At 38.2% G+C, this 12,721-nt stretch overlaps 1 protein-coding gene across 1 annotated transcript in view; it reads right to left on the bottom strand.

The window, feature by feature from the left end:
- Window positions 1-12,721, bottom strand: part of RERE (arginine-glutamic acid dipeptide repeats) — a 408,992-nt gene that overhangs the window by 210,314 nt on the left and 185,957 nt on the right. The window contains exon 11 of the mRNA XM_036256631.1: window positions 7,223-7,348. Within this exon, the coding sequence (XP_036112524.1) occupies window positions 7,223-7,348 (126 nt within the window). The remainder of the gene's footprint in view (window positions 1-7,222; window positions 7,349-12,721) is intronic.

Genomic DNA, 12,721 nt, shown 5'->3' with positions numbered 1-12,721 from the left:
GGTAACACTAAAAACAAAACTGCAAGCTCAACTTCCATGGAATGGAATGCCATAAAATTAGTAAAGCTAACTCTGAAGAACTTGTAAAAGCCTAGGAACTCCACATTTTTGCTTAGATATTTTTTGAACAGTATGAAACAGCCCAAAAAAGGCCAAGATTGAAAGGCCTAACAGTGCCTGTACGTAATAAAGGGTAATGTACTATGCCTGAAGGAAAAGGAGGCTCAACAAAACTGAGAAGTACTCATTGCGTCTCACATAGGCCCGTGATTACAAAAAGACTGCTTAAATAGTAGGCAGTTTTATAAAACCATAAGGTTATTCAATCTATGTTCTGAAAATGTGGCTTGATGCTCTTTTCATAAGAAAAAGAGCAGATGAATACAACGGAAAGACAGCCTTAAGAACAAACTAGCTAACAATTAGCTTTTATTGGGAGAGTAGGGTATGAAAACAACTGTTCCAAGTGAAAGGAATTAATCAGGAAGCAGGAGTACATGTTGGTTGGTTGGATGTTTTAAGAATTTTTAAAACTTACTACATTAAAATCCAACAGCTATTAATCATATTTCATTTAGGGTAGTTGGAATAATTCCAGCATTTACACTGGCTTTTTTCCCCCTGAAAATTCAGTCATTTTAACACCTTTACTAAAATCAAAAGTAAAAGGCATAGTGATTTTACACATACTGGGGAAGCCACAGTAAACACTGAAAAAGCAGGATATCCTCAGAAACTCCTGCATAACTAAACAAGCAACCAGATCCCACTTCTTTATAAGTAGCAAATAGGTAAAAATATAGCCACTTTACTTTTAAAATAGCATTTTATAATAAATGTTCACTTTTAATTACTAAATAGCACTGAAGTCCCAAGTATGAGAAGTACTAGTGTTAGAACCAATACTTAAAAATAATGTCTTACATAAGCAAAAAATAATAGTTTTAACAGTGGTTTGAGATGTAGTCACAGAAGTTAAAACTAAACATGAAGCAAAGGATTCTTAGCCTTTAAAGAAGTAAATGGCATAGAGAAGAGGGTATCTGTGGGGAAAAAGGAGAAACATCTGTAACAAAAAAAAAAGAAGTAAATGGCATACTGCATGGACTAACTTGAAGAACATCCCTTACGGGTGGCAGAAAGTCACTAGGAGCAGTGGAAAGAGCTCTAAGGAGCACCCAGGAGACCTGGCTTCTGGCCTAAGAAGCCCCTCATGAACCAGGAGGCTTCAGGGAAGCTATCAGGCCTACCTTCCAGCTCTGTGTTAATGGGCAGGTTTATCTAGATGGGGAAATGGATTTATTCCAAAGGAAACGCAAAGCCCAATTTCTTATACGTACTGATTTTTCCAAAACAAGCACATACAGACTGACAAACAAAACGACTACAGAAATTATTTTTCAAATGTGTATACACAGTTAATGCTTGAAGAATATGGGTTTGAACTGCATAAGTCCACTTAGACTTGGATTTTTTTCAATAAGTATGTACTGTTTCTATCTGCAGTGGGGAGTCAGCAGATGTAGAGGGCCGACCATATACAGAGATCTGTGCTATTTTATACAGCGGGTTTGAGCATCCTTAGATTTTGGTATAACAGGGGTCCTGGAACCAATCCTCTGGAGATACCAAGGGACAACTTAAGTTTTAAGGGAGCCAAAGTTATACATGAATTTTTGACTATGTACTGGGGGGCTGGGGTGGGGGGACAATCACCACATTGCTCAAGGGTCATCTGAAGAAACTATTAAGCTGAATGAAAAGGTAACTCACAGTAGCTGTTGTTCATCCATATGTTACAATTAATTTTTATTTTTAGAGAGAGAGGAAGGGAGAGGGAAAGAGAGAAACATGGATCTGCTGCCTCCTGCACATCCCCTAATGGGGATGGAACCTGCAACCTGAGCACGTGCCCTGACTGGGAATCATGGCAACCTTTCGGTGCATGGGACGATGCCCAACCAACTGAGCCACACTGCCCAGAGCTGGTCATGCATTTTTTTAAAAAGGACGCTAAAGCCCTGGCTGGTTTGGCTCAGCGGTTAGAGTGTCGACCTGCGGTCCTGAGAGACCTGGGTTCAGTTCCCGCTAAGGGCATGTACCTCGGTTGCAGTTTGTTCCCAGCCCTGGTCGGTCATGCGGTGGCAGCCACTCGATGTGTTCCTTTCACATTGATGTTTCTCTCTCTCTCTCTGTTCCTCCCTCTCCCTCCCACTCTACCTGAACAAAAAAAATGGGAAAATGTCCTTGGGTGAGGATTAAAAAAAAAAGACACTAAAGATATGATGAACACAAGTGCCAACAGGAAAACAAAATTTACTGATAGTAAAAAGTGTTCTCACACCACACTGTTAGCACCATGGTCTATTTGTTCAAAGCAAGGATCAGCCTGTAAAACTCAGTGACAGAAGCTTTCTACTCTATCAAGTGATTGAACACATGTGAGCTCAAGAACTATCTAGTAAAGTGGAGGCAAAGGTAGGCATCACTGCAGGGTCACCAGGAGGTACAAAAGGTGCCATGAGGCCCAGCTGGTGTGGCTCACTGGCTGAGCGTGGACCCATGCACCAAAAGGTTGCCAGTTCGATTCCCAGTCAGGGCACATGCCCAGGTTGTAGGCCCAATCCCCAGTGGGGGGCATGCAGGAAGCGGCTAATTAATGTTCTCTCTCATCGATGTTTCTATCTCTCTCTCCCTCTCCCTTCCTCTCTCTCTGAAGTCAATCAAGAAAAAAAAAAAAAATTTTTTTTTTTTTTAAACAAAAGGTGCCATGAGGCCAGTGAAGATTACATAAGGCCAAGGTGAGTTCATGAGTCCTACCACTCATTCAGGGCAAGATTTTATACAAATGCAATCCTCAAGTTTTCTCATCTGCAAAATTAAATAAATTATCACAGATTGTTGTGGAGATTAAACAGGTTAAAAGAGTAGCAGTGCCTGGGCATAAAGTAAAGGGTCAACGTTAGTTTACTTCCTTAAGAGAAACAGCTAACTGATTTGAGGTTTCAAATGACCCACCGGTTCTTAATCTTTAAATTTTTTCAACATTTTAGGAATCTACTGATTACAACTATGGTTGAAAAGTATACTCTCTCCAGAATATTGCACATCCATGTAAGTTTTCAAGTAATTTCAGAAACCTTCTTAAACTCAAAGAAACCACCTAGGGGCCTGCGTCTAGATTAAGAATGTCTAGAAAACTATTTATTTATTTATTTTATTATTTTTTTTGGTGGTACGTGCCCCTAGCGGGAACCGAACCTGGGACTCTCTGGTCTGCAGGCCAATGCTCAACCACTGAGCCAAACTGGCCAGGGCTAGCAAACTAATTATTTAAAACTTGAATCTGTATAATAAAAGTATATGTGATAACAGATAATGCTTAATGAATGCTTATTATATGCTATTTAATGAACTATTTCATTAGTCTTTGCAACAACTCTTTGAGGTAGCTAATAATGGTATATGCATTTTCTAAGTGAGAAAATTGAGCGTAAGAAAGGTTAATTAACATGTCCTATGTTACACAAGAACACATCAAGGGGAAAAAAAATGTTCTCAGACTAATCTCAGAGGGAAGGGGGTGGGAAGGGGCAGGAAGACACAAACCAGAGAACTTATATGCAAATATGCATAACCAGTGGTCACACACAATAGTTGGTGAAGGTAGTGGTGAGAGCAGGCAGGGGCACGGGAAAGTGTCAATGTGGGGAAAAAGGAGGGACATCTGTAATACTGTCAACAATAAAGATAATAATAAGAAGAAGAATATGTTCTCTAAAAGACAGTACACAAATATCAAAAAAATAACTGAAATAGCTCAACCCACTATCTTATTTATATATGTTTTAGCCACTCAACAGAGACTTAAACACACAAAAATATATGTCTAAAGAGTAAAAAAGCTCAATAACTAAATCCCCTAACTAGCCTTTGATCTCCCTGCGAGGAAGAGGACAGGTGCACCCAGTACAGCTCAGCCTGCCGAGCCTGGATCTGTGACAGTAAAAATGAAAGTACATCCTTTTTTTTTTTTATCCTCACCCGAGGACTTTTCGATATTTTGTTCAGATAGAGTGGTAGAGTGGGAGGTAGGGAGGGAGGGAGGGAGAGAGACATCGATGTGAAAGGGACACATCGAGTGGTTGCCCACACGACCCAACCAGGACCAGGGACAAACTGCAACCTAGGTACGTGCCCTTAGCGGGAACCGAACCCGGGTCTCTCCGGACCACAGGCCGACGTTCTAACCGCTGAGCCAAACCGGCCAGGGCGAAAGTGCATCCCTTTTAAATGGCTGCACCATTTCTGCTTTGGAGAGCTTGTTGTACCATTTACACCACCTTACACTAGGATCTACTGAGGATCTGGGCAATGTTTTTCTTTGCCATCTCACATCCCTCACTATCCCAGAACTACCAATAAACACAGTGGTGTTTGCTAGAAACATCCAAGCTAACAGATTCTCAGTAACAAGTAAAAATGTTGCCCTCCCAGCACAAATACTTTAAAAATAAACAGTAAGTCAGAACTTTATAAAATTCAATCGGATGAGTTGATGCACTCATTAGTGTAGAAACACAGATCACATATACCTGAATATGCAAAGAAAGTTAAATTATGAAGCAATCAATGCCATCCTATAAAAACTAAATTAACAAAAATAGTCTATTAGGGAAGACATCTGGTGTATCATGGCAAGAAATGTTAATGATATTGTCTGCAACCCTGTAATCAATTTTTTCCGCAGCAGCTCTCTCATTACACTGTATTAGATCTGTGTGCCTGCAGAACTTATGAGAGTTCCACACATGGGGTGTGGGAGGAAGCTTTGCCAACTGCATCCGATTCAGATTCAGCTCAAATGACTTTGGCAGCATGAAGCGTTGTTAAAGAATAATCAATACAGTTAGCTTTATGCAGCATCATCTTGACTGAAAGATTTATCAACTTATTACAGAATCTTCTCAAAACTACATATGATGGTATCTGAATGCACCACCAATCATAAATGTGTTTTCTTTTTCTTTATTGATTTTAGAGATAGAGGAAGGGACAGGGAGAGAGAGACAGAAACATCGATTGGCCGCCTCCTACATGCCCCCCAGTGGGGATCAGGCCTACAACCTGGGCATGTGCCCTGACCAGGAATCAAACCAGTGACCTCTTGGTGTATGGGTCGATGCTCAACCACTGAGCCACACCGGCCAGGCTCATAAACGTATTTAAATCCTCAGTGAACACAACACTTTTACTGCTAAAAAATTAAATACTGGTCATCACTAATGCTAACAGAAAAAGTTTACTGTTATGGGAAAAATTCTCAATCTATTAAGCAAATCCTGGTTAGTGAGTATTATGATAAATAAAACAGTCTATCAATGACATCCACACTGATAAGAGAATAAAGAAACAATCAGCCTGAAAGATAACCATTTCTTGGATACATATGGAAACAGATGGTAACCAGTAAAGGCTGAAGATTTTGAAGTAGGTAGAGTCAAATCCTGACTCTGTTAATTTATCCCTTAAAATGTCAGTATCTCTTCAGAAATTAAACTTAGACTTTTATCCACTATATTGGGTTTTATCTTACATCGTGAATGGCTGTTATATCAAGAATCCAAGGCTTCCATAATGTGAACATTTTTTCTTGTCTTTCTTGGTAAATTACACTGGCAACTAGCTAAACATGAAATTGTTGTTGTGACAATTATTCCTGATTTTGTTATAATTATTAATATCTCATCTCTATTGTCTTGGTCCTCTTCATTTTATGCATGGATGACAGCCCTAGCCACCTAATTGAAACTTTCAGTCTTTCCTCATCCACACTGCATTCTGCTTCCCAATGAATCTTCTTAAGCAGTGATTTGCAAATTGGTTTGCAGGAAATAAAAAAGGCTGCAAAGGCTCTCTTCTGCCTATCACATAAAACCTTATCTTTTCTAACCTTTAAGATTCCCTGTGTGATCTGGCCCCATTTTATATCCCCACCTCTGCCTCCCAAGACCCACTAACCTGTGCTCTTCATTGACGTCCTGTGGTCTTCTTCTCACAACTCCCAGCTTCACCAGGCTCATTGCCTATGTCGCTCATAGGGATAGGCTGACATGTACACCTAGAAGGCTCCTCCACTCTGCCTGGCCACAAGTTACTGATGTATCAAAAACATACTCAGCTCCTCAAAACCTACTGAGTGTCACAAAACTTTCCCAGTGCTATCATCCGTTTGAAGCACTCTCTTCTCTTAGTCTCAAGATGTGAATATTCAGCACAGCAACTGAACAATTCACTACATATTGCCAGTATCTTACATTGCATGTGTGCTTCTGTGATGGCTATTTTCTTGTGTTATTTTCTAAATGAGTATAAATTTGAGTGCCACATGGTCAGACAGATTACATGTAAGAGAAAGACAGGTCTTAAATTTCTTTAGTGATTAACAACAGTTGATCAGAACAAAAACACCTGTCTTTCAGAAAACTTTACCATTAAATCCTCACAAAGGAAGAAAAAGACAGGCGTGTACACAGCTTTCAGAAAAGGTAAGATATAAGACAAAACCAGCCCTCCTGGATCACAACCACCAGGTCCTGTGTTCTAAGGGATAACTAACTAGGAACATTTCATCCTGCTACATCTCACACACATCCCACATCACTGCCAGGTAACAGAGGAATTACCAGAGTACAGCTGAGAGTATTATATCTTCACCCCAACCCACGCCTTTCAAAGTGTTTTATTCTATAACTGCCATTGCAGAAAAGACTAGCTATTTCTGAGCAATATTCTGCAAAAGGTCACCTGAGAGGACAGCACCCAAAATAGTTTAGATTCATGGGCCACAAGTCCCAATGGTCCTGGGGAAATGCACATTCCACACTCGATCTCAAACTTACCCCCTTTTCCCCCATTTCAGTTGCCAACATCCATACTCGCTGCTGATTGCCAGCTCCTGCTCCTTGCAGCAGCCCAGCATGCTCTCTGCTGGTGCCAAAATACCCTATACCACCAAACCCCACTAACTTCTGGAACTGTCCTAGAGGGGTAAGGCAAGTCCCGTATTTTGCTTCCTCTGTGCATGTACTTGTTACTCCTTTAAAAACACATACAATACAGCACATTTTTAAAGGGGCTCTGGGGAGGGAGGTAATATTCCTATTTTATACCCTATGGGATATAAAATATTGACAGCTTTTAAAAACGGGATTCTCCTTACCCCTACAGGCCCTCTCCCGGCTTCAGAAAGATGCTGTGGTGGCTGTGACGCCACCGGCAGAGAGCATGCTGGGGGGTCACACAAAGCAGGAGTTGGAGATCTGCAACAGGCCTGGGAGTTGTGGACCTAAAAAAGAAAAAAGTTTTAAGTTAACATGCCCAATGTCCCCTCATACCCTGGTTACTAGGGGCACTCAGCACACAAGCAAGTATCTGCACAAATCCTTTAGCAGATGGCCTCTGAAATCTCAGAGAACTTGTTCTACCACTGAAGTTAACCTTTCTGCATGATCAAAACTGTTTCCTTAGCTCAGCGTGAACAAACATATGACCCTTCCAGCTTTACACTTAAACCTGGATCCTGTCACAAAGCAGTATGGTGTGTGCCCCTCAAAATAACCAAGTTAAGATGACACAATGCCAAAGGTACAGTGACTGTGGCATGCTTTGCTTACAATAAAATTAAATTTTCAGTGGTGTCAGACAAACACAACTATAAAATGAACCAAAAGTGGACAAAGTGAGCTTTCAGAAGTATTTCTAATGAGAGAGGCTAGAGTCCTAAGACATGTACTTAATAAGGAAATATTCAAATCATTACAGGTGTCAGTGAAAGATCCTACCATTTTCTCAAAGTCCTAGTTTAATTTTGTAAAGCTAAAGGCAAGGTAAAGGACAAAAGCTTAATACCAGAGGGAAAAAAGACACCATTCAAATGAGTTTTAATTTTCTCCAATGTCCAAAAGGTAAGTATAATGAAAAGGCACATAGAGCATAAAGTTCAAGAAAGACATTATTTCTTTTAGGAGCAAAACCAGTTTGGTATGTATCACTTTAAAAAAAAGAAAAAGAAACTTTGAAAAAATTTAATACCATCAAAAGATTAGAGAGTAACTTCTGTAAGCCAGCACAATTTTAAGTATCAAAAAAGATACCTCAGATAATAGTTTGAATATGATCCCTTTCAAGCATTCTAGAGAGCACATAACACTTCCAAAAAAACCTTAACCAATTCAATTACATGAGGTTTTAAATGAACTAATAAAAATCCCATAAAATTCTAATGTTTATATAAGATTTTTGTTCTTAAAGTTGTTTAAAAATTACAGATAAGCAAGTTTTTTAATATTAAATCATTTTTAAGAATTTCTGTCACATAACTTCCTTTTGAGAGGCAAAGAATCACTCTTTAACAACGTCCTGTAATTCATTTAATATGCTCTGTTTCTTTTAGAACAAACAAAAAAGACAAACACCAAGAAAATAAGCTAACATTGGGATGTCTTTATCATGGTGGTTTTTTCTTTCCTTTCTCTACAGATCACTCTCTACAGCACAACCTGGGCTCCACACATTCTGTGTGGTCAGTCTCTGGCTCCCACCGCCTCAGTTACAATACCTGATAAAATCAAGTGTTAGTAGCCATAATCTTCTCTACCACACACCTCCCACCTCCCCATACCAACACTGTAAATTCCAAATCAAAAATTCAACTGTGCACAAGAATGCAGAATGTACGGTATACACAATACTTTTTTTTTTTTTTTACCATAATCATCAAATAGAAAATAATTTCTGGTTAATCTCTTGCACTAGGAATTTAATTAATCAGACCACTCAAATCCTTATATATTCAAATCAAGGGTTTTAAACAAAGACACCTAGTAAAGCATTTCTAAGCACTTTGGCATTTTTGTAAATATGCAAATATTCAGGTAATTATTAAAACATTTTAAGCATTAAAAAAGGCATCATTTCAAAGCATATCACTGTTCTTATTTATGAATCAGAAAACACTGACACAGTATCTCAGTTTCCCTAGTTTTATTTCAGTTCTTCTAATGAACTTTATCTTTGACTATTTTGAGCTGGTTCGTAACACAAACATCCACATACAAATTACAAATTTCTAGCTGTAAGGAACTGAGTTTGAATAACAAGACTTTACAAATATGCTTACACAGCAGCTCTCTGCAAATATCTAATTATCTCAAATTTTCTTAAGCTTCTTTTTAAAAAAATTAGAATATCTAGAGTTTTCTACTTGAAAAAATTTCACATATGGAGAACAGGTTTAGTAAATAACATTTTTTAAAAATATTTTATAAAAATAATATAATTAAGTACAACTTCAGTGATTTCTTGAGAGTCCTGAAATTCAAATAAACTGGACACAATGAATTACCTTCACGGTAACCATGAACCCTTAAAACTTTAAATCCCATGTGGTCTATAATGGCTTTCAGTCATGAATGAAAACAGATCGCTGAGAAACTGACTAAATGGAGCCAATAAGGTGCTCTGAGATTATTTGTTCCCAAAGCCTCATTTTGATTTTCACTTACATGAATACCACCTCCTCCATTTATAAATTGACATTTATATCATGAAAAATGGTTGTGATTAAAAATAACTTTCAACCTCACTGCTCTGGAACTGGGGGGAAGGGTTTGCAGCGGATATCCAACATCACCTCATCTGACTATGTCCATCAAATTCCGGGCTAAAAGATTTCATTCTACTCTCGGTTCTTACAGGATTAAATGTAAATAACTTCAAATTTACATGTGAAAAGGACACTTAGTACTTGAACATACACAGTAGGTCCTCAAATACCATTATTTTGTTCATTATCTTTATGAGATGCCTTAGAAAACTAACTCTTGTTTATATCAGCCTATGGTAAAACTGGTTTAGTTATACATCATTTCCTATCAACAATGTTAAGTATGGACTTACTGTATTTATTATCGGTGGCTTACTCCAAACATAACACGGAGTAGGCCCAACACCCCATTGTACTGTATTATAATACTTATGGATAACAACAAAGCAACCATGGCTTTTACTTAAAACAAAGGAGGAAAAAAAAGTGGCCCAACAGGAAAATTCTCTAGCACCAAGTCAGTAATGCACACCTTTTGGTAACTGAGAAACCACTGTAGAAGAGTACTGCCTCACTGATAAACTCACTCCTGACAGGTGAAAAAACTAAACTAACAGAAAGGAACAACTCCTTTTAAAGAATTATCTCCCTTTTTTTTTTTTTCTTTTAAACAGGCTTTGCTGCCTTTTTTTTAAACCCTCACCAGAGGGCATTTTTGCATTTATCTTCAGATAGAGGAGGAGGGAGAGAGGAGGAAAAGAGAGAGAGACACATAGAGTGGTTGCCACCCACATGACCCCAACCGGGCCGGGGACAAACTGCAACTGAGGTACATGCCCTTAGCAGGAACCGAACCCAGGACTCTCTGATCCGCAAGCCGACACTCTAACCACTGAGCCAAATCGGCCAGGGCCATCCCATTATCTCTTTAAGTAACATGTAATTCCTCACTCTATAAACTGAAAAACTTCACAGTTTTCAAGTACTAAGTGTTCAAGTACACAGTTCACACTTACCTATCCAAAGCAACACTCAAGTAACAAAGCTATAACTGGGTGGTACTGACCTTTTTGTAAGGAACAAGCCAAGAAGGTAGAAAGAAGGAACTATATAAAGCAGTGGTTCTCAACCTGTGGGTTGCGACCCCTTTGGGGGGTCTAACAACCCTTTCACAGGGGTCGCCTAAGACATAACAGTAGCAAAATTACAGTTATGAAGTAGCAACGAAAATAATTTTATGATTAGGGGTCGCCACAACACGAGGAACTGTATTAAAGGGTCGCAGCATTAGGAAGGTTGAGAATCACTGATATAAAGAAATACTAATTCTGCAGGCCTAACTTGAGGGACTATGAAAAACAAAAGGAGACAGAAACGAATCATCGTACTGTAAGATATTTTTCATATCAGCTGGCTTTCTCTGGGATAATATACTGAGAGCTCTCATTTATCTTTGCTAAAAGTATTATAGAAAACTCAAAACATTATAATAATGCCTAAAAAATGTTATGATTTTGGCTGCAGTCATGTAAATTTCCTAAAGAAAATAAGAAACTGAGTTTTAAAGTATCTTAAGAATAATTAAGAAACTAAGTTTTAAAGTATCTTAAGAATAGTTTTATTATTTAAATATATAAAATAATACATACTGCAAGCTTAAAAAAAGGTAAAGAAGCAGATCTCTTTGGCTTGTTTAATAAACAGAAGGTTCATCTCTAGCTAATGCAAGAATTTTATCAAACTATTACTATAGCTTTTAGAAAACTTGACCCAGTGAATTCCTTCCCCTGAAATGTTATTGTATTCAATACTCAATAAATATTTATTGTAGATCTTATGTGGGCCAGGCAATGTCCTAAGTGCTCAGTGTACATCAATGAATAAAACTGGTGTGGTGTCTGCCCTCACACAGCTTAACCCTAAAGCCCCAAATACACATCAACATCATGATCATTATCATTCCACAACCCAGGCACTGCACTGCCCACTTTGTAGACTTATCTATTAATCTAAAAACAATCTACCTGAAAGGTATATGCATTTACAATCCCAAATTAAAGCAAGGTTAGGAAGGTTAAGTGTCTTGCCCAGGTCATGAAAGAGAGCAACTGATGAAGCAAATTGATGTCAAGCTGTCAATCCATGCAATCTACCATCCCTTATCTCAGTCCCAGAAAAGCATCTCGAATTCTGAATTAGCCATGTTCAAATTAATGTGGACTTCCTGCCCCACCCCAAGAACAGTTTTAATACAAGATTTACCTAATATTAAAATGGCATATAATGCATAAATAATAATTAACTCAATGTGTACACATGTATGTGTGCACAAAGAGTGCATGTAAATGAATCTCTCACACCTCCCAGCATTCTCTATATAAAGGTCTCTAACAAAAAATTAGAAGATATAATTACTTATCCTCAATGAGTTTTCATATTAAAGAAGGAATAGCAGCTTCTTACTTTTAATCCACTTCTGAGAGACTCAACTTGGTGTAGAGCGGGCAAGTCAATAGTAAATGGAATCTAAGCTGAAGCTAATTTTCCTGCAGTTCCTCTTTGTTGTGATCAGTTCTTGGGTATAAACCTATCAAACCAGGAATCAGAAAGAAATTCCAAATTCTCCTCCCCTGGCTGCTCACATTTGGCAATGAAACAAGGGATATAGTATTGAATCTTAAATAATTTGGCCCCCACATTCACAGCAGTAATGAAGATGTGCCTTCTCCAAGATAACTAGTGGCAAACTAAGGATTCAGCTATTCTGCATTCACAATCAGTACTTAGGACGCATGCTGTTAGGGACATAAAAGATACAATAGCACACTCATCCATGCAGAGCCATAACAACACACTGAGCCCTAGACTCAACTGGAAAAAAATCATAATATCCTTGATGACATATCCCCAACTCTGAGGAACGTTTAGATCAGGTATAATTTTAATAATTTTCCCAGTTTTAATTAATCAAATAAGAGCCAAAATGAATCAATGTTATTTGCTCAAAATAATGTGTGTAATAATCATATATCCTAAATGAAAATTCATTCCATATAACTGAATAATTTTATGTAACTCTAAGAAATCAAAATCATTTTTTCTATTGTATGAATG

This window comes from Molossus molossus, unplaced genomic scaffold, assembly GCF_014108415.1.
Source record: "Molossus molossus isolate mMolMol1 unplaced genomic scaffold, mMolMol1.p scaffold_m16_p_12, whole genome shotgun sequence".
In the NCBI taxonomy this organism is placed as follows: domain Eukaryota; kingdom Metazoa; phylum Chordata; class Mammalia; order Chiroptera; family Molossidae; genus Molossus; species Molossus molossus.
This window is presented reverse-complemented; position numbering and strand designations above follow the sequence as displayed.